The sequence below is a fragment of the Tachyglossus aculeatus genome, chromosome 2 (assembly GCF_015852505.1).
Source record: "Tachyglossus aculeatus isolate mTacAcu1 chromosome 2, mTacAcu1.pri, whole genome shotgun sequence".
Classification (NCBI taxonomy): domain Eukaryota; kingdom Metazoa; phylum Chordata; class Mammalia; order Monotremata; family Tachyglossidae; genus Tachyglossus; species Tachyglossus aculeatus.
This window is the reverse complement of record NC_052067.1, coordinates 39,191,228-39,213,753: the sequence shown is the minus strand read 5'-3', so window position 1 is coordinate 39,213,753 and position 22,526 is coordinate 39,191,228. Positions and strand designations below refer to the sequence as shown.

The 22,526-nt window shown below is 43.9% G+C and overlaps 1 protein-coding gene across 1 annotated transcript in view; it reads right to left on the bottom strand.

Moving 5' to 3' along the window:
* STARD3NL (STARD3 N-terminal like) overlaps positions 1-22,526 on the bottom strand; it is a 73,084-nt gene that overhangs the window by 19,187 nt on the left and 31,371 nt on the right. Inside the window, exons 2-4 of the mRNA XM_038742600.1 lie at positions 6,778-7,075; positions 2,523-2,600; positions 400-477 (exon numbers count right to left, since the gene is read on the bottom strand). Coding sequence (XP_038598528.1) covers positions 400-477; positions 2,523-2,600; positions 6,778-7,002 — 381 coding nt within the window. The 5' untranslated portion in view covers positions 7,003-7,075. The remainder of the gene's footprint in view (positions 1-399; positions 478-2,522; positions 2,601-6,777; positions 7,076-22,526) is intronic.

Below are 22,526 nucleotides of genomic sequence, written 5' to 3'. Positions count from 1 at the left end.
AGACTGTGAGCCCGTTGTTGGGTAGGGACCGTCTCTTTATGTTGCCGACTTGTACTTCCCAAGCGCTTAGTACAGTGCTCTGCACACAGTAAGCGCTCAATAAATACGATTGAATGAATGAACAAGACCGGTCACTTGCTAGCCAGAGGCCACGGTACTCATTCATTCAATCGTATTTATTGAGCGCTTACTGTGTGCAGAGCACTGTACTAAGCGCTTGGGAAGTACAAGTCGGCAACATATAGAGACGGTCCCTGCCCAACAGTGGGCTCAACAGTCTAGACCCAGCCCAAAATGTGAAAAGTCTTGAGATCTTGATCAAATCGCACTGACCCAGGTAACACGGTTTTCCAAAACCCAGTTTTCCAAGAATGTGACTACGGTGGTGTACACACTTACCGCTATTGCCCACCAATGGCGCAATTTGCACAGTGCATATGCAAATATTAACACTTTAAATCGGAAAACGGCCAAAAGCTGTAAAAACAATGAAATTCATTTCTCAGAAGAGTAATAAAGTTGTGGATCATAATTAATCTAGATTTTCTGTGTCTCTGGGGACATATTCATGTAAGATGTACCTAATCAGATACAGAACCATATTTAAACATTGGCAAACACACACACACACCCCCAACCCACTACATCAACCCAGAAGAATTTAGTTTGAGAAAAATGTTCAGCAGAAGAATGCAGAGACCATATTCCATTATCCAGGTGTAAAATCTAACAGTAGGACTTATAAGTAGTTTCTCTCTCTCCCTCTCTGTCTCACAGTCTCGTTCTTTGTCTCTCTCACAGGCTGCATATGTATCTCTCTGACATTTATTTTATTTGTACATATTTATTCTATTTATTTTATTTTGTTAATATGCTTTGTTTTATTCTGTCTCCCCCTTCTAGACTGTGAGCCCGCTGTTGGGTAGGGACCGTCTCTATAAGTTGCCAACTTGTACTTCCCAAGCGCTTAGTACAGTGCTCTGCACACTGTCAGCGCTCAATAAATACGACCGAATGAATTTGGGGGTCTTTGAGAGGTTCAAGCAGAGAGGGCACTGTGAGGGCACTGCGGGGGCCCACCGCTGCTTTCCATCTATACTGCAGCCAGCAATTAAAATGTAATTTTGGGTTCAGCCCCCTCTAGACTGTAAGCTCGTTATGGGCAGGGAACGTGTCCGCTAAGTCTGTCGCATTATACTCTCCCAAGCACTTAGTATTGTGTTCTGCACATTGTAAGTGCTCAATAAATACCACTGATTGATTCACATTTCTGGGAAAAAACCAGATATCATCTTAGCCGTACATCTGAGGGTCTGATAGAGACTGCCATCCAAGGGAAAGTGCTGCATCGGATCATGTCTGCTGCTAATTCTGTTGTACTCTCCCGAGTGCTTAGTAGGTTACTCCGCCCATAATAAGCACTCAATAAATACCATCAATCACTTGATCAATGCAGAGTGACCCGGCAGGAATCCCCCACCCTTTGAATTCCCTGAGATCACGTCTTTCGCTCCAGGAAACTCTGCTCTGCATGCAGTCATGACCGCTAGCTTGCTCCTTTGGGAGATCAGGGCTCTATTTACAGGTTCTCCAAACCAGAAACGTCCCCAGAGTGGTGAGAAGTCACCTGGGAAATGTCTTCTCCCACTTATTCATGAAGGAAATGGGGCAGGGGCTGGGTTGTAATGCTGGATTATTCCAATTTGATGGCATTTTCATTAATATTAACATTCCTCTAGACTGTAAACTCGTTGTGGGCAGGGACCACGTCTACCAACTCTTATACTGTGCTCTCCCAAGCATTTAGTACAGCGCTCTGCGCACAGTAAGTGCTAAATAAATGCTATTGCTTGAAACATTTCTCTTCCTAAATTGCCCATGGTACAATTTTGATGTATCTTCTAATCTGCAGCATTTTACAGTCCAATAACCTCAGTAACTTATTCTTGCCATATGAACCTCCAGTAGCTGTTCCTGCCGGTTGGTAATTTGCAAGGAGAGCATTTTAGGGAATTCTGTTGTATTGTACTCTCCCGAGTGCTTAGTACAGTGCTTTGCACAGAGTAAGCATTCAATAAATAGACTAAGTAAATTGGTTCCATACACAAATGCCAACTTTAAGAAGTCGAAGTCATAAAGTGGCATATACCAGTTTGGGCAACCTAGGTTCCTTTATTGCCCTGCAACAAGAAGGGGTTTTTCCAAGTCTCCCATCTCAATCCCTAGAGTACAGACACCACTTGGAAAACCTACCGGAACTCACTGATCTCATTACTGATCATTCCTACCATTCTCCCCACATAACTACTAGCCAATGCCCTAGCGGAATGGGAGTCTTCTCAAACAGAAAGAGCAGCATGTGGCTCAGATAAATGCAATGAGGATGTGGGATTGATTAAAGTAAGCCCCCTGTTATTTCAGGAAAAAGGGAACGTGAGGATGGAATGGAAAGCTATTTGAAAAAAGGGTAGCTTCTTGTTTCATCTCAATGCCTTAGGAAATGAAAAATGGCAAATACTTACAAATATATCAAAATAAGAAGAAGAGTAGTCATAATGTAAAACTTCCTTCTCTAAAGTGGTCTCGATACCCCCATTCACCTAGGAGTGGGGAAAAAAAGGCGATGAGAGGAGAAGAGTTAAGGCTGCAAACACAAGTGGCGAAATAGATTTTTTCAAAAGCATTTTTTCACTTACCTCACCTGACCGGAATGCTGAAGAGGGGGGAAGCGATGGATTATAGCTAGCATTAAGGATTAAAAAGGCTTCGAAACAGAAGGACAATGATCTAAATCTTTCTAGTAAAAACACCTGGAACAGAGGTTAGTTCAGGGAGCCAAAACTAATATTATTGAGCTGCCTACAGAAAATGTGTGTCAATTTTGTTCCGTTCTTTGACCATTTAAATTAGCCTGAGTTCAGATAACTCGTTGGCTGGAAGGCTGGCATTTGGGTGACAGACTTTCCACTTGTACAGTATTGGATTCTCTTGGGTTGGGAAGTTACATCAGACCCCTCATCAGTAATTTCCTGTGAAAGGTATCAATTTATGGTATCCACCTAGCTTAAGTCATCTTTACGGTCCCTCCAGCCCAAAGATCCCTGTATCATGCAAAGAATCAATCAATCAATCAATCGTATTTATTGAGCACTTACTGTGTGCAGAGCACTGTACTAAGCGCTTGGGAAGTACAAGTTGGGAACAGTTAGAGTGACTTATCGACATCTGCCATTTGTGGGAACCCAACCCAATACACCTTAGGACCGTCCTGGCTTAACTCATAGGACTTAACTCATCTTCTAAGCCTTCCTTCCTTCCTTCCTTCCTTCATTCAATCGTATTTATTGAGCGCTTACTATGTGCAGAGCACTGTACTAATCGCTTGGGAAGTACAAATCGGCAACATAACCATTCCCTAGTAAATTTCAACCTCCTCAGATCACGTCAGCCAACAGCCACCCTCCTCACTTTACCTCCTCCACTTATATATTCATCTCCTTACCTCCCCATTAGATTAAAAACTCTTTGAGAAAAGAGATCGTCTTTTCTGTCTTCTGTATTCTCCCACGCATTGCCTGTGGTAGGCGCCCAATAAATACTACTAATTGATCGGGAAGTAATTTCAGCAAAACACACACACACGACAATCCTAATTCAAATTCAAACAGAAAAGAAGTTAACTGTGAGTGAGAGGGCCCATAGATTCTTTGTATCGAGAGGTGTGAGAGTGAGAGCCCCGTTTAAAATCTGGCTACAACAGTCCAGTGCATATTAACGTATCTACTACACTAGTAGTGCCCTTGGGGAAAGTGCATTTAAATGGAAGTGCCGGTTCCCAAGAATCTCCCTGGCACACTTCTGGAAATTCCGTTCACACGAGAAGTTTTTCGAAAAACAGAATGAACCTCCTCTAAGGAGAAAAGATTGAAATGGTTCACTTTTTCCCCTCCCTGACTTTTGGTTTCAGAGATGATGATGACGCTGGTGGTGAGATTTTTATCTGCGTGGATAAATACGGCTGAGTGCAAACTCCACAGTCCCATCCAGTTTGAATGCACACACACTGACCCTTGGTGCATTTGCAGAAGATCTCATGCGGTGATCTTCTCGAGTCGTCTGCTCCAAGGATCACCTCGTTTCTGATGGTTAGATATCTGATGACCGCATCACCTGAGGTTCAGCTTGATCCAATATTCTGGCCTCTTTGTTCAGTCTCTCCCACTTCAGCTCATGTTGCACCAAGTCTTGGGCATCCTACGGGCAGCAAATCTGCGATTCAGTGGGCACTGCCTTGATGCTGGCAGATTGTGTTAAAGTACTTGTTGATTGTACTCCCTTTTTCTAAAAATGCTGTTGGTTAAGCACTTTCTATAAGGCCAAGCACTATACAAAGGACTAGGGTAGATGCATTGTTATCAGATTGGTCACAGTCCCACGTGGGCTTATAGTCTAAGGGGGAAGGAAGGGAGAACAGGTATTTCATCCCCTTTTAACAGATGAGGTAACTGAGGCACAGAGGGAGAACAAGTCTACATCCTCCCCCTCTAGACTGCAAGCTCCTTGTGAGCAGGGAATGTGTCTGTTGTATTGTTATAATGTATTCTCCCAAGCGCTCCGTAAAGTGCTCTGCAAACAACAAGTGCTCAATAAATACCACTGATTGTTCAGCTGATCTGCTTGATCCCATTAATGACTGGGAAAGGGGTGGATAAGGTGCTCTTTGACCATGGCTTGCGTCCTATCAATGAGGGGTAACCCTAGGCTCTTGACTCACTCTTCAAGTCAGCCGATCTAGTTCGGCAGTTCCGTGAGCTCAGAGGTCAGTCTGCTGTTGCCGTCAAAAGTTTTTATGTCGTCTAGAAACACCGTGTCCAGGTCTTGACGATGACTCCTACACTTCTCCTTGGTGTCAAAAGCAGCAAAGACCACATCTGCAGTGCTCTGGAGACACACTGTAAATCCAGGAGTGAGCAGATTTTATGTTCTTCGACATCTGGCTGGAATCCTGTGAGCCCTAAAGACCAGGGAGACATTTCCACACTCTGCTCTCTGCTTTCTTTTTGAAGGTGGGATTAATGGGATCATCTTTTACACCTTTTCTCAGCAGTGCCTTTATTGAAAAAGAACCTACGCAGGTGAGTGAGTGGACTGCAACCCCATAAACGTGAACTCCGCTTGTAGATCTTGCCAGATAAACCAGAGCTAGGATCTTTGCCAGGTAACTTTATTAAGCATTGGAGTGATGGCCAAGTTTTCACATGTTACGAGCTCTGCACTCTTTAGAGGGCCTCATGAGTGCTAGCAGGTGATGTGTTGAAGGAAGAATGAAGAACTGACCTATTCTTTTTAAGATTCCCTCCTTTTCTGTAACGAGGTTAGTGCCATGTACTCTTCAGGGATACACAGAAATCCTCAAAGCACTGAACCTACGGATACCTCTAAAAATAGTCCTTGGTACTCTTGGTTCTCTTCAGCTAGGGTGACCCCATCTGTCATGTACGTTTCTTTGAATGCTCTGGACTCCATGCTGTAGGCTTTGAGAATGCTGATCTAGAGCAAGGTGCCTCTAATGAAAATATGACTGAAAGCTCATTTTCAAATTTTAATCCCGATCCTCCTAAAACAAAGCGCAAAACCACCAAAACTTGGCAGCCTCGACTCTCCCTGCCCTTCTTCCATTTCTATTCTCAGATGTCTGTGGCCACAGCTTCCTCCCAATGTCCTGGGCAGCTGGTAGGAGCTGGCCGGGAGGAAAATCTGCCAACTGGAATAACGCCAGCAGGCAGTGCCCAAGCGAGAACTGTGGAATGCTTGACTGCCATTTCCTACCTGTTTGGGGGTGAGATCCAGCTCACCCCAAATCTACTGGGGTGACTAGAGTTCCCCAGACATGGTTCTGTAGGTCCAGATGGATCATGGGTCCCTGAACCAGCAGACCAGCCCTCGGGGATTTACCATATCTCTGAGCCTTCAGGTCCCTTGAAAGGGACACCTAACTAAAAGTGATGGTGAGTCCTACGCCCACCTTTCAAAAACATTCTCGAATCCCTGAGGTTTGGGGTCTCCCAAGCCATCTGCGTTCCCAGGGGAGCCCTAGGCCAATCTGGTTCCACCCAACTACCCAATCCCAGTGGATCTTACATCACAAGAAGGAAAACGGTCGGGCAATAAAGAGTTGGTCAGCTTCCCAGGCCTATCTTCCCTGGATTGGAGGTCCATCCAGCAACTTGAGACAATAATGGACCAAACCGCAGGCCTCCAAGAGACTTGACTGGATGAGAGATATAAGGTCAACCAACGGGGCCATAGGACACGAAAAAAGTCTGGGAAAGTCATGGCCAACGCGGCTAAGCCACTTTGACAAATGAGGCAAGCGGAACCCTGGGTGCAGCTTCTCCCCTAGCCCAGACTACTAATCCTATTCCAAGAAGCCCAAGCCAAATGAAAACCTTTAGCCAAAAAGGTTAAAAAAATAAATAAACGTAAAGCAGAGACAATAGAACCACATTTAAGTTCCCAGCTATTTTGATGTGGTAAATGATCACTAATTCAAAAGCCAAAGGACACATAAAAAAAGGACCTTAGGTTGAACTGGGGTGGGATTAACCAAGATGTTTTAAATCAGAGAATTAGGGCATTCAATTGAAACTGAAAGCAATTCTTAACACAAAGGCCGTGAACTAGAATCTGTGGGAAAAAAGATCATTTCTTCCCACTGATCATTCAGGAATCGGAGACTCAAGTAGAAAATTGTATCCGCGGGAAAGCCAAACTTACATTTAACTCTATTATCCACAGCAGAGTGACAAATAAGAGGTCAAAGGTGACGAACAGGCAGAAAGTCCTCCTGACATCCGATATGCCCTTCTTTTCCCGGCCTTCGTACGACTCGATCCTGGCCATCAGCTGGGTTGGGTTGATGGTGTGGACATCCCGCAAGGACGCGTGGGAGACCTGGCTACTGCTGAGGACGTTTTCCACATCCTCTGGCAGGTGATTCATCCTGTGAGCGGTTTAAAGGAGCCTCTTCCTGGCTTTACCATCACTAGCAGCCAGATCCATAGAGAAGAGAGACCTGAGGCAAGGGGAAAAGAAACAAGTGAACAAAATCAATCGCCACTTAGGGAGGGCGGTGAGGTCCGCACAGCCACGTTTGCCACGGGGCAACCGAGAATCTGGGGTCAGTGGAAAGCTATAGCACCACATCTAGCCAAGTGGAGACTCAAACCCTTTTAGGTCTAGAAACCTTCCACAGGGAGTAAAATAATGAATTTGCTCCAAGAAGACTGTTGTACCAAAGAAGACACAGGAAAAAGGGAAAACCAGGGGCTGGGGCGTGAGGCGGTGTCATTTGGAAACTCTGAATGAAACAGAATGGAGTTGATCAACCTACAGTAAAACCATGTCCCTCTATTTCCACCCAAGGGAGGCCCTGAAAAGCCATAAGAAGAAGAAGAAGAAGGATGATGGCATTTATTAAGCACTTACTATGTGCAAAGCACTGTTCTAAGCACTGGGGAGGTTACAAGGTGATCGGGTTGTCCCATGGGGGGTTCACGGTCTTAATCCCCATTTTACAGGTGAGGGAACAGAAGCACAGAGAAGTTAAGTGACTTGCCCAAAGTCACACAGCTGACAATTGGTGGAGTTGGGATTTGAACCCATGACCTCTGACTCCAAAGCCCGGGCTCTTTCCACTGAGCCAAGCTGCTTCATAGTCAGTGGAAGTACTCCCTGGACCCACTCAAAGCATGCCATGACAGACTTGGCTTTGAGCCATCAGCAGCAGCTCATTTACTAAGTGCCTGGATGCAACACGCTTGTAGAATAATAATAATAATAATAATGGCATTTATTCAGCGCTTACTATGTGCAAAGCACTGTTCTAAGCGCTGGGGAGGTTACAAGGTGATCAGGTTGTCCCACGTGGGGCTCACAGTCTTCATCCCCATTTTACAGATGAGGTCACTGAGGCCCAGAGAAGTGAAGTGACTTGCCCAAAGTCACACAGCTGACAATTGGCGGAGCCAGGGTTTGAACCCATGACCTCCGACTCCAAAGCCCGGGCTCTTTTCCACTGAGCCAAGCTACTGAAGATAAAGACAGGGCAACAAACTAGCATTTGAGCGGAAGTTAAGAGTGCTAGGTACAAATACTAAACCCAAGTGGATAAATAAATAACAACTACTGTAATGAGTATGTCGATTAGGACGTAGGAGAGCTGAGGTGGTTGAGGGAATGGTGAGACAGTGAAGGTGGGGCAGAGTTATCAGGGAATTCTTCCTGGAGGAGGTGGCTTTTTTTTTAAAGGACTTTGAAGAATGGGAAGGTCATGTTTGGCCCAGCTGAAAAAAAAAGAGCTTTCCAGTCTGGGGGAAAGGCACAAGTAAATGGGTCCAGGGTGGTAAGAGTTGAGAACAAACGACAGTTCATCTCGTGGAATAACTGGGCTCCTACCAGTGATTTTCAGGGGATGTCAAGCAGTCGATATAAGTGGGGTGTCAAGCAGTCGATATAAGTGGGGTCTGTTCTTGAGCCGGAATTCTAGCACATCCTAATTCTGATTAGAAACTCCTTCCTCACTGCAAGCATGTTCTGCATACAGTACGTACTCACTAAATACCAATACCATTGAGATTGAGATCTCACAAACCTGAACTAGTGAAATTTTGTACCTCGATCTCCTCTATCCCACTGCTGACCCCTGGCCCTCATCGTCTCTTGGGTCTGGAACTCCCTCTCTGTTCATATCTGAAAATCCACCATTTCCCCTGTCTTCAAACCCCTCCTAAAATCACATCTAAAATCGCATCTCCCCCCACAGCACCTGTATATATGTATATATGTTTGTACATATTTATTACTCTATTTATTTTACTTGTACATATCTATTCTATTTATTTTATTTTGTTAATATGTTTTGTTCTCTGTCTCCCCCTTCTAGACTGTGAGCCCACTGTTGGGTAGGGACCGTCTCTATGTGTTGCCAACTTGTGCTTCCCAAGCGCTTAGTACAGTGCTCTGCACACAATAAGTGCTCAATAAATACGATTGATTGATTGATTGATTGATCTCCTTCAAGTGGCTTTCTTGGCTAAGCTCTCCCCTATCTATTCTCCCCTCTGGATCGATTATGCACTTGGCTGTGTTAAATCAACCAATCAATCAATCGTATTTATTGAGCGCTTACTATGTGCAGAGCACTGTACTAAGCGCTTAGCACTGTACTAAACACTGTACTAAACAAAGTTAAACACTTTGATAGTCTCCCCAGCCCCACAGGAATTAGGTACATATCCTTACATTCCACTATTTTCCCTAACTATATTATAAGATCTGTCTCCCCCTGTAGACTGTGACCTCTTTGTGGGCAGGGATCGTGACTGCCAACTCTGTTGTACTGTACTTTCCCAAGTGTTTAGTACAGTGCTCTGCACACAGTAAGCACGCAATAAATATGTTTGATTGATTCCAGCAGCTCCTTGTGGGAAAATTCCCATTCTCGATTCACTCTGCCACCACTCAAAGCCAGCAATTTTGCCATGGCAAGAGAGCTGGGTTCTAATCCCACTCATTCCCTGACTCTGAACTGTTGCAATCGGTGCTTCCAATTCCTTGACTGAAAAACAACTCCACCTGCTGAGAATGGGCACATTTACCCATCTGATCTGCATTAGACTTTTAGACTGTGAGCCCACTGGTGGGTAGGGACTGTCTCTATATGTTGCCAATTTGTACTTCCCAAGCGCTTAGTACAGTGCTCTGCACGTAGTAAGCGCTCAATAAATACGATTGATTGATTAGTTGGCTCTGCCTCTCAATTTTACGGCAGCTACCACACCTAAGGGATGAATGGAATATCAATCGTTGGGGAAACAATATAGTTTACCTCCTTATCTCCGGAAGGAGTGTGATAATTAATAAGCTTTTTGGAAAGCATTGTGACAGGGATTTACTATTTGAAAACAATGGGAAGAAAGGCTTACTGGAATGAGCCCGGGCTTTGGAGTCAGAGGTCATGGGTTCAAATCCCAACTCCACCAATTGTCAGCTGTGTGACTTTGGGCAAGTCACTTCACTTCTCTGGGCCTCAGTTACCTCAGCTGTAAAATGGGGGTTAAGACTGTGAGCCCCATGTGGGACAATCTGATCACCTTGTAACCTCCCCAGCGCTTAGAATGCTTTGCACATAGTAAGCGCTTAATAAATGCCATTATTATTATTATTATTATTATTAAAGGCAGCCTAGTGGAAAGAGCCCAAGCCTGGGAGTCAAAGGACTTGGGTTCTAACTCTGGTTCTGCCAGTTGCCTGTCGTGTGACCTTGGGCCAGTCACTTAACTTCTCTGAGCCTCTGTTTCCTCATCTGTAAAAGGGGGATTCAGTACCTGTTCTCCCTCCTATTTGGACCATGAGCCCCATGTAGGACAGGAACTGTATCCGACCTGATTAATTTGTCATCTACACTCGTGCTTAGTTCTGTGGTTGGCACACAGAAAGCGTTTAACAAATATCACAATTATTATTTTTTTTTCATATGACAGAGCCATAGACAGCTGGGAGACAGGAGGGGAGAACAGACTGGCCTGGCAAGCAACATTAGAAATGAGATTATGTCTTAAAATGGAGGATTGGATAAAATTGTGGCATGAAGAGGGAAAAAAAAAACGAATGCAGAACCAGGCTTCATGGGAAGTAAATGTAACAGTGTCACAAGAAACAGTCCTTTATATGTATCTAATGTGGAAATAATAAAATAATATTTTGGATTTATACAATGCTTCTGTATAGATTGCTTCTCTTTTTCCAGCAGTTACCTCCTTTTGGCCTCATGACACCCCTTTGTAGTAAGGAGGGGCAAGCATTACCATCCCCATTTTACAGATGAGGAAGCTGAGGTACAAAGAGTTAAGTGACTTGCCCACACTCATCCAGCAGGCCAAGGGCAGCAGGGAAACAAAAACCAAAGGTCTTATCAGGAATCCTTCTATACACAGATAAAGTGGGCAGGGAACATAACCGACTCTGCTATATTGTTCTCTCCCAAGAGCTTAGTACAGTGCTCTGCACACAGTACGTGCTCAATAAATACCACTGACTAATCAATTTATAAAACCTCACAAAAGCATCATTTTGGTCTTTAAAGAAGAGCAATCAATATACCACTCAAAAAACCATAAAGATTGTCAGATTGGTAAAACAACTAAAATGTTTCCTGGGAGACAAAAGGATAGCAATGTTTTTTCTCCATAACCAATTCTGTGACTAGAATTTGCCACAACCTTCGAGAGTAGAGAATCCTCGGTGGGCTTTAAAGAAAAAAGTAGTATTTAAGCCCTTACTATATTCCAGGCACTGTACTAAGTACTGGGGTAGATACACAATAATCAGGTTGGTCACAATCCCTGTCTCACATGGGGCTCACAGTCTTAGTGCCCATTTTTACAGATGAGGTAACTGAGGCGTAGAAAAGTTAAGTGACTTGCCCAAGGTCACATACTGCAGACGCGTGGCAGTTCAGACCAGTCAACCCCAAACCTGATCACCTTGTAACCTCCCCAGTGCTTAGAACAGTGCTTTGCACATAGTAAGCGCTTAATAAATGCCATTATTATTATTATTATTATTATTATAAACCTGGTGACACACCATCAACATAAGGCTTTTTAAAAAGTCTGACCTTCCGTCATTTCCCATGGCATCCTTTCCAAACTCGCTGCATGGGAACAGCCATCTGTTTGCTGAATTTAAATAAGCCAGTCATTGAAATGCATTTTGGAGATAATATATACATACATTCTAAAACGGGCATACAAACGCTCCGTCATTTTTTCTTCAGAACTTGTTTTTTTCTTGCCTTTGTGAAACAATGTTTTTGAAAGAACCCAGCGTTTTTTGCAGATAAACCACGAGCCCTTTCCCCTGCATTTAACGGGGGGTGGGGAGAGTGCTGAAAAGCACTTCTGCTTTTAGACTGTGAGCCCACTGTTGGGTAGAGACTGTCTCTAGATGTTGCCAACTTGTACTTCTCAAGCGCTTAGTACAGTGCTCTGCAAACAGTAAGCGCTCAATAAATACGATTGATTGACTGATTCTGCAGAGGCTGTTCCGGCTGGTGTTAGGTTTGGCTTTAATCCTTCCTCAGCTGACAGAGTCATATGCGGGATGGCAGTTGGGTAAGTAAAAATGCTCTCTCAGAGTCAGCAAGTTTAAGATTTAAAAAAATCCAACGGAGCATTAGCCAAAAATTCCACCCCCGAACCACCTGGGCCTTTGGGGAGATGAGATGTGGGCAGTGCCAGCAGAATACCAAGTGGGTCACCGGGCCAGTTGCTAAAGTTGAGGTCACAAGACCCCAGAGACATCTGTCAGAAAACCAGGAGTTCATTCCGCAATCCTAAAGCAAATCCGGGTGCAAACGATTCCATCTGGTGGGAACAAATTCGCCAAGATGGCTTTAAGCGGGGGGGAAAAAAAAGGTTGAGAAACGCTCTGATGCCGCACTCCTATTCATAGTGGAAATTAAATTAACACTAGTCCCAGGGGGTGGTAGCTGGTGAGTTGGAGGTGTCAGCCACGGTGATGATGGTGGAAACTCTGATGAGGATGGGGCATAGCCAGCTTTGGGGAGAGGACAAGATAGAAGGCCGATGTGATGACAGCAACGAGGGAGAAACGGGTTCTATAATCTCACCTGGAATGGGCAATAGTACAGTAACCGATTGATTAGAAATCCCCCCATGTCAGTACAGGAATCAATCATATTTATTGAACGCTTACTGGGTGCAAAGCACTCCCCATCACCCTGACTCACTCCCCCTCCCCGCCCCACAGCACTTGTGCAAATATGTACATATTTATCATTATAATTCTATTTATTTTTACTAATGATGTGCATATATCAATAATTCCATTTATTTACAATGATGCTACTGATGCTTGTTAACTCGTTTTGATGTCTGTCACCCCCTGTCTAGAATGTGAGCCCATGATGGGTAGGGACTGTCTCTGTTGCTGAACTGTACTTTCCAAGCGCTTAATACAGTACTCTGCACATAGTAAGCGCTCAATAAATACGACTGAACGAATGAATGGTACTGTGTCCAACCCGACTACCTTGTATTTACCTCAGTGCTCAGAACGGTGCCTGGCACATGGTAGGTGATTAACAAATATCATTAAAAAAAGAAATATTCCCTGCCCACAAGGAGCTTCCACTGTAACAGAGGAGACGAGTACAGAAATAATACTGTGCAGTGGAATCAGAAGAAATAGAGTTGAATATTTGATCAAGTATCACATATATCCAGTTGCTTGAAGAGGGGCATAAATAATTTGATGTTCAAGTGCGAAAGGTGACTGGAGGGCTGATGAGATTCCTAGGGGAATAAACCCCCTTCCTCCCCCTCCCCATCTCCCCCGCCTTACTTCCTTCCCCTCCCCACAGCACCTGTATATATATATATATATGTTTGTACATATTTATTACTCTATTTATTTTACTTGTACATATTTATTCTATTTATTTGATTTTGTTAATATGTTCTGTTCTGTTGTCTGTCTCCCCCTTCTAGACTGTGAGCCCGCTGTGGGGTAGGGACCATCTCTATATGTTGCCAACTTGTACTTCCCAAGCGCTTAGTACAGTGCTCTGTACACAGTAAGCGCTCAATAAATACGATTGAATGACTGACTGACTGAATGAATACTAAGCGCTTGGGAGAGTACAATATAACAGGCACATTCTGGCCCACAACAAGCCCACAGACCAGAGAGGGTGGCAGACATTAATATAAACAAGCAAATAAATATATCAAATAATTAAATTACCGATCTCTACATATGTGCTGTGGGGACGGGAGGGAGGATGAATGAAGCAGCAGGTAAGAGTGGTACAGGGTTGAAGTCAGGGAGGGCTTCTTGAAGGAGATGTGCCTTCAATAAGGCTTTGAAGTGGGGGCGACCAATTATCTGTCTGATAATGAGGACGGGGGGCGTTCCAGGCCGTAGGTAGGATGTGGGCAAGAGGTCAGTATTAATAATAATAACAACAATTAGCAATACTAATATTACCATTAATAATACTGTTATTAATAAATAATAGCATTTGTTAAGTGCTTAGCATGTGCCAACCACTGTACTAAGCACTGGACCAAGCACTGTTCTAAGCCCTGGGGTAGACACAAGGTGGTCAAGTTGTCCCATGTGGGGCTCACGGTCTTAATCCCCATTTTACAGATGAGGTAACTGAGGCGCAGAGAAGTTAAGTGACTTGCCCAAAGTCAACTGAAAGTGAAAGTCAAGTGAAAGTCAAAGTCAAAGTGAACTAAGCACTGGAGTAAGTACAAGATAATCAGGTCAGATAGGGTCCCTGTCCCACTTGGGCTTCGCAGTCCAAGGGGTGGGAGAACAAGTACTGAAGCCCCATTTTACAAGTGAGGAAACTGAGGCACAAAGAAGTGAAGTGACTTGCCCAAGGTCCCAGAGCAGGCAAGAGGCGGGCTCTTTCCGTTAAGCTATGCTGCGCAGCCGGCTGGGTGGCAATGATATAAAAAATTATCATCACGCCTATCTTTGCTGTTGGCTTTGTTCAAGCCTTTGGCTGTTCAAAAGCAGTGGCCCTCCATGGTGAAGAATTAATACTGCACAAATGCATACACAGATGCTTCCTGTCAAATTGTGTCCATTCCTGCTCAAGACTGCTCCTTTAAAACCTTATCACCCACCCCCAACCTGAACTCCCAAGGAAGTACAAGCCTGTTTTGGCCTGCTCCTTACATAATCAATCAATGGTATTTACTGAATGCTTACCGTGCGCAGAGCACTGTACTAAGCACTTGGGAGAGTATAACAGCAGCATGGATAAGTGGAAAGAACACAGGTTTGGGAGTCAGAGGTCATGGGTTCTAATCCTGGCTCCGCCACCTAACAGCTGTGTGACTGGGCAAGTCACTTAACTTCTCTGTGCCTCAGTTACCTCATCTGCAAAATGGGGATTAAGACTGTGAGCCCCACATGGGACAGCTTGACTACCTTGTATCTCCCCCAGGGCTTAGAACAGTGCTTGGCACATAGTAACAAATACCATCATTATTATTATTACAACAGAATTAAGCAGATGCGTTCCCTGCCCATAACGAACTTCCAGTCTAGCCTGGAAACTCCCTTTAGACTGTAAGCTTATTGTAGGTGGGGAATGTGTCTGTCCTATTGTTGTGTTGTACACTTCCAAGTACTTAGTTCAGTGTCCTGCACACAGTAAACGCTCAATCAACACGGTTGACTGATAGAGGGTCAGACAATGATGGATTCCCTAGAACCCAACTTTAGTAGAAATGACCAGACCAGTAAGGGTCTTAGTTTATATTAGCCACCTTTTAAGCCTGAGAAAGGCTCCATTAGACAGTAATTTCCTTAAGGGCAGGGATGGGGTCTTTTAATCCTTTGGTAAACTCCACAGGGGGACTACTGTACAGTACCCTGATACTGATGGAAAAGGTCCAGGAGCCCTGAAACCTTGCTTTCCATAGCTAAAGGGAGATGAGGTGTTTTTATTGTTGTGTGTTGATGACTGTGGCCCCTGGGAACTGTCACCTTGGACAGCTTGTTGTCAACCACAGACCCAGCGATGACTCTTCTTAAGGCACCTGTGTTTCGGTAGTTTATTAGTCAGTCGTATCCGACTGCTCGGAAACCGAGGTGAGCTTCTGGGCTATTCCTAGGCCCGGGAACAAAAGAGTGGTCGTCAAATTCATTCATTCAATCGTATTTATTGAGCGCTTACTGTGTGCAGCGCACTGGAAGTACAAATGCCAGTGGGAGCAATTGTGCTCAAACACTGTCTCCCGATGGGGTGTAGAGAGCTAAGTCTCCTCTCTTCTGGCTCTGGTCCAGAAAAAGGTGTGGAGGCCTGATAATTTTTTTTTAACAGTATTTGTTCAATTCTTATCATAAGAATTATCACACAGCTACACTAGCAACCTTGATCACAGCAACAGTTGGTTGCCCCCATCCTGCCCTAGCCCGTCCATTGCCACGGAGGGGTATGGGGGGGAGGCAGGGTTACCAGCGGGGAAGCAGAAGGGGGACAGTACCCCAAACGGGGCTGGGGGCTGCGGCTCCAGTGCCCGGCTTGAGGAAGCAGCCGTCGGCGTCACTAGGACTAGCTTTCCAAAAGGAAACGAAATACGAGCGCCTGTGGCTGAGAAGTCAGTGAAGGGTCCAGTTTGGGGTGTACGAGGAAAGCTACAGGGGACAGGGGAGAGCGGGAAAGAAGCGGGGGAAGGGGACAGGGAGGGATTCACTCACTGACAGTGACTGCACCTTGTGTCAAAAGCAGAGTTTCTGGATGCTGTCTATGGTCAATCAACAAATATTTTGTTGTCTGTCTCCCCCTTCCAGACTGTGAGCCCGCTGTTGGGTAGGGACCGTCTCTATATGTTGCCACCTTGGACTTCCCAAGCGCTTAGTACAGTGCTCTGCACACAGTGAGCGCTCAATAAATATGACTGAATGAATGAATGAAATAGTGTAGACAGTATCCCTGGGCCACACATACTATAAAGTGGCTGTTATCCAGGCCAGGCCTGGAATACTGTATTAGTGCTTATTCAGTAGTATTTATTGAACACGTACTGTGTGCAAACAACTGTACTAATCACTTACCAAATCGCCAGTCATCCCCTACCAAATCAGGTTTCAGAAGCTGGACAAGTGGATCCCAATTTTTTTGGGGGGGGGGGGGGGGGGGTACTGGGGCACCCCTTTTATTTTAATGGTATTTGTTAAGCGCTATGTGCCAGGCACTGTGCGAAGCTCTCCATCCCCCCCGTCTTATCTCCTTCCCTTCCCCACAACACCTGTATATATCTATATATATATCATATATATATGATATCTATATATCATATATCATATATCAATGATATCATATATATGATATATAGATATCATATGTGTATATGTTTGTACGTATTTATTACTCTATTTATTTATTTTACTTGTACATATTTATTCTACTTATTTTACTTTGTTAATAAGTTTTGTTTTGCTCCTTGTCTTCCCCTTCTAGACTGTGAGCCCACTGTTGGGTAGGGACCGTCTCTATATGTTGCCAACTTGGACTTCCCAAGCGCTTAGTACAGTGCTCTACACACAGTGAGCGCTCAATAAATATGACTGAATGAATGAATGAAATAGTGTAGACAGTATCCCTGGGCCACACATACTATAAAGTGGCTGTTATCCAGGCCAGGCCTGGAATACTGTATTAGTGCTTATTCAGTAGTATTTATTGAACACGTACTGTGTGCAAACAACTGTACTAATCACTTACCAAATCGCCAGTCATCCCCTACCAAATCAGGTTTCAGAAGCTGGACAAGTGGATCCCAATTTTTTTTTTTTGGGGGGGGGGGTACTGGGGCACCCCTTTTATTTTAATGGTATTTGTTAAGCGCTATGTGCCAGGCACTGTGCGAAGCTCTCCATCCCCCCCGTCTTATCTCCTTCCCTTCCCCACAACACCTGTATATATCTATATATATATATATCATATATATGATATCTATATATCATATATCATATATCAATGATATCATATATATGATATATAGATATCATATGTGTATATGTTTGTACATATTTATTACTCTATTTATTTATTTTACTTGTACATATTTATTCTACTTATTTTACTTTGTTAATAAGTTTTGTTTTGCTCCTTGTCTTCCCCTTCTAGACTGTGAGCCCACTGTTGGGTAGGGACCATCTCTATATGTTGCCAACTTGTACTTCCCAAGCGCTCAGTACAGTGCTCTGCACACAGTACGCGCTCAATAAATATGATTGAATGAATAAATGAAATAATATAGACAGTATCCCTGGGCCACACATACTATAAAGAGGCTGTTATCCAGGCCAGGCCTGCAATACTGTATTAGTGCTTATTCAGTTGTATTTATTGAGCACGTACTGTGTGCAAACCACTGTACTAATCACTTACCAAATCGCCAGTCATCCCCTACCAAATCAGGTTTCAGAAGCTGGACAAGTGGATCCCAATTTTTTTTTGGGGGGGTACTGGGGCACCTCTTTTATTTTAATGGTATTTGTTAAGCGCTATGTGCCAGGCACTGTGCGAAGCTCTCCATCCCCCCCGCCTTACCTCCTTCCCTTCCCCACAACACCTGTATATATCAATATATATATCATATATGATATCTATATGATATCTATATATCATATAGATATATATAGATATATAGATATCATATATATATATCATGATATATATCATATATATGTATATATGTATCATATATATGTGTATGATATATCATATATATGTATATGTATCATATATATGTATATATGTTTGTGCGTATTCATTACTCTATTTATTTATTTTACTTGTACATATTTACTCTACTTATTTTACTTTGTTAATATGTTTTGTTTTGCTCTCTGTCTCCCCCTTCTAGACTGTGAGCCCACTGTTGGGTAGGGACCGTCTCTAGATGTTGCCAACTTGTACTTCCCAAGTGCTTAGTACAGTGCTCTGCACACAGTAAGCGCTCAATAAATACGATTGAATGAATGAATGAATGAAGAGCTGGGACATATATAAGCTAATCAGTCCCACATGGGGCCTCAAGGCTTAAACCCCATTTTACAGATGAGGTAACTGAGCCACAGAGAAGTGAAGTTGTGGGCAGGATACTTGTCTGCTGTATTGTTATGCTATATTCTCCCTAGCACTTTGAACAGTGCTCCACACACAGTAAGCGCTCAATAAATACAACTGATTGACTGATTAAAGTGACTTGCCCAAGATCACACAGCAGATAAGTGGCGGAGTCAGAACTAGAACCCAGATCCTTCTAAGTCCCAGGCTTGTGCTCTATCCATTTGGCCATGCTGTTTCATTTTTAAAACGTTTCCCCAGCATCTGTCCTCCAGCCACCCAGACAGCTACATCAGAAAGGTGACAGATTGTGAAGGTAAACTGTTCCAGGCTCAAATTTACAACTCAATTTAGTTATGGATTCTAATTCATTTCAATTAAAATAATGAAATTAGTGGCAAATTTTATTGCTGAGAGTCAACATTTGGAAATCAATGAAAGCCGATTAGTTCCTCTTTCTCAGACAAGGGGTTAAGATTCAAAGATGACCTTTAGCCAGAAAGGTGACAGATTGTGAAGGTAAACTGCTCAAATCTACATCTCAATTTATAGATTCTAATTTATTTCAATTAAAATATTGAAATAAATGGCAAATTGTATTGTTGAGAATCAACATTCAGAAAACAATGAAAGCCAATTAATTCCTCTTTCTCAGACAAGGCGCTAAGATTCAGAGATGACCTTTAGCTTAACTCTGCTTATTTTCCTTCAACTACCATTTTATCTTCCCTGTAGTTTAAACTGAAGAGACTTATAAGCTCATTTTTTAATATCACTCAGAGGAACAAAAGAGAACTACCCTAGAAGATCTGACAGGTTCTGACATCTTCTTTGAAAAGAAACTTCCCTGGGGGGAAAAAAAAAGCCTCTTCCTTAGAGAAGCAGCGTGGCTCAGTAGAAAGAGCGCGGGCTTTGGAGTCAGAGGTCATGGGTTCAAATCCTGGCTCCGCCACCTATCAGCTGCGTGACTTTGGGCAAGTCATTGGGCAAGTCAACTTCTCTGGGCCTCAGTTCCCTCATCTGTAAAATGGGGGTGAAGACTGTGACCCCCCCCGTGGGACAACCTCATCACCTTGTAACCTCCCCAGGACTTAGAACAGTGCTTTGCACACAGTAAGCGCTTAATAAATGCTATCATTATTATTACTATTATTATTAGTCTCTTTAAATTGCTTATTTCACTCCCTAATTAGCTTTTCGACACTCTGTTAGGGAAAGCACTCCCCTAGGTCGGAGGTTAGTGAGATTTTTACTAAATCATGCAACTAAACAAATTGATCCAGTCAATCAATGGCATTTATTGAGTGCTCACTGAGTGCAGAGCACTGTTCTCAGCACTTGGGAGCATACACTATAGCAGAGCTGGTAGAAACACTCCCTAGCCACAATGAGCTTACAGTCTAAAGACAAGCTTAAGACCGCACTAACCATCCTGCAGGACGCTGACACTCTCTCCCATCAGATGAAGCTTTTGAGCTCATTTGTAAAAGCTATTTAGTGAACAGGAGGACAGGGAAATGGAAGAGGCAGAGCCAGAGGAAGTGACAGGTGAAGAGAGCGGCATTCTAGTTTCCTACGCTTAGAGAAGTACCAGAACTGAAGTACTGCAGGAAAGCAAAACAAAACGCAAGGCCACGCATCTTTATTTGACATCTGAAGATATGCCTTCCGGCTCAAAATGCTACTAGCTTCTTTCCCGCTCTACGTCTGCCAAGATGAATAGTTCGATGACTAACCTCCAACCCAAATCATTTCTGAGCTTTCCAGGATCTTCAGGTGAATTTTCTATTGCCTCAGCCAGGTTTGGTAAGGAGAACGCTTTTTTAATTTAAACAGTGGAAAAGTACAGCAGCAACCCGGAGCGCCAGCATTATCGGAGTACAATCGGCCTACTTCATAAAATACGGGGCAAACATCAATGACCCATGTGTTTGGTGGAAATAGATACCAAATGTCACTTACACCAGCCGAGCACACTGTGGGCGCTCAATAACACTAACTGCACTGACTAAACAGGCTTTCACACAGGTTCGAGAAACATCAATCAGCAAAAATGTTTGCCAGCCCTGCCTACGGTCACTGGTTCTCTGAGTCCTCATTTCTCCTATCTGCCCTCCCCTCCGCATCCACTGTGTATTTGGCTGTGTATCCCTGAAGCACAATAATACCCACCCCCCGTTATGTAAATATCCCCATCCACAATATATTTTAATATCTGTCTCCCCCCCGGAAGACTGTAAACTCCTTGTGGGCAAGGACCGTGTCAACTGACTCTGTTGCACCATACTTTAAGTACAGTCTTCTAGACTGTAAGCTCCTTCTAGGTAGGGAAGGTGTCTCCCAATTCTGCTATACTGTACTCTCCCCAGCGCTTAGTACAGTGCTCTGCACAGAGTAGACGCTCAATAAAATACCACCGATTGACTGATTGATCAATTGATTGATCTACCTACAGGGAGTGCCAATGCCCTGCAGAAGGGTAGGATGTGCACATGAACTGTTCTTCCAGAAAGAGTGAGGAATTCTTTGAGCCATCCCAATCAATCAATCGTACTTAGTGAGTGCAGCACTGTGTGCAGAACACTGTGTGCTTGGGAGAGCACAACAGTTGGCACCAGGATAGTAAATCGCAGGTGTTTCACAATTTCCCTGCCAAGTTCCTTCAGAGGTGTTAAAGCAGAGGTTGCTCAGATGATCCTAAAATTTCCTGCACGGTTACCTCAGTTTTAATCAGAGGCTTCAAGGAAATCCAAAATCCAGGAGGCAGAATCAAAATGCCGGAGGAAGCTTGTATAGGACAAGTTCATTATGCACAATGTGCAGAAGGGATTGACAGTTACGTGGCGGCCTTTTTAATGGCATTCAACCCGCGGATAAAATCTCCCCACGAGTGGTGTCTTCTCCAAAATACTGAGGACAGTTGCCTGTGTACGGGCACCTCTCTGTTCATACAAATGGATTTGTACTGGAATGTTCCCCAACCAAACATTAACTTGTGGGAATCTGTGCTTAATAAACAGTATTATTGTTATGATTAGTATCAGTATTCATTCAATACTATTTTTCGAGGGGCTTACTGCGTGCAGATCAGCGCTTGGGAGAGTATAACAGAACAATAAACAGACACATTCCCTGCCCACGGCGAGCTTAGTATTTGTATTATTATCATCAGCACAGGCCTCGGAGTCAGTTCTAATCCCAGCTCTGCCACTTTGCTGTGTGACCTTAGGCAAATCAATTCTCTGGGCTCAGTTACCTCATCTGTAAAATGGGGATTAAATGCTCCTCCCTCCAAACGTGAGCCCCATGTGGGACAGACACTGGGTCCAAACTGATTGCCTTAAATCTACCCCAGTGTTTAGTATAGCGCCTGACACGAGAAGGCACTTAACACGTACCACAAAAAAAAAAACCCAAAAAACTGATGAGTTCAGTGTTGGCATTGTCATAATAATAATGATGGCATTTATTAAGCGCTTACTATGCGCAGAGCACTGCTCTAAGCACTGGGGAGGTTACAAGGTGATCAGGTTGTCCCACTGGGGGCTCACAGTCTTAATCCCCATTTTCCAGATGAGGTAACTGAGGCCCAGAGAAGTGAAGTGACTTGCCCAAAGTCACAAAGCTGACAATTGGCCAAGCAGGGATTTGAACCCATGACCTCTGACTCCAAAGCCCGTGCTCTTTCCACTGAGCCACGCTGCTTTTTGTCATACACTGAGGATAATGGTTTCATCATCCACTATACCATCAGGGCTTCTATCAGGCTACAGATCAACTTGATTGGGCTTTGAAACTGCAAGCAGTACAACAACTACTAGCAGATTCATTCAATTGAATG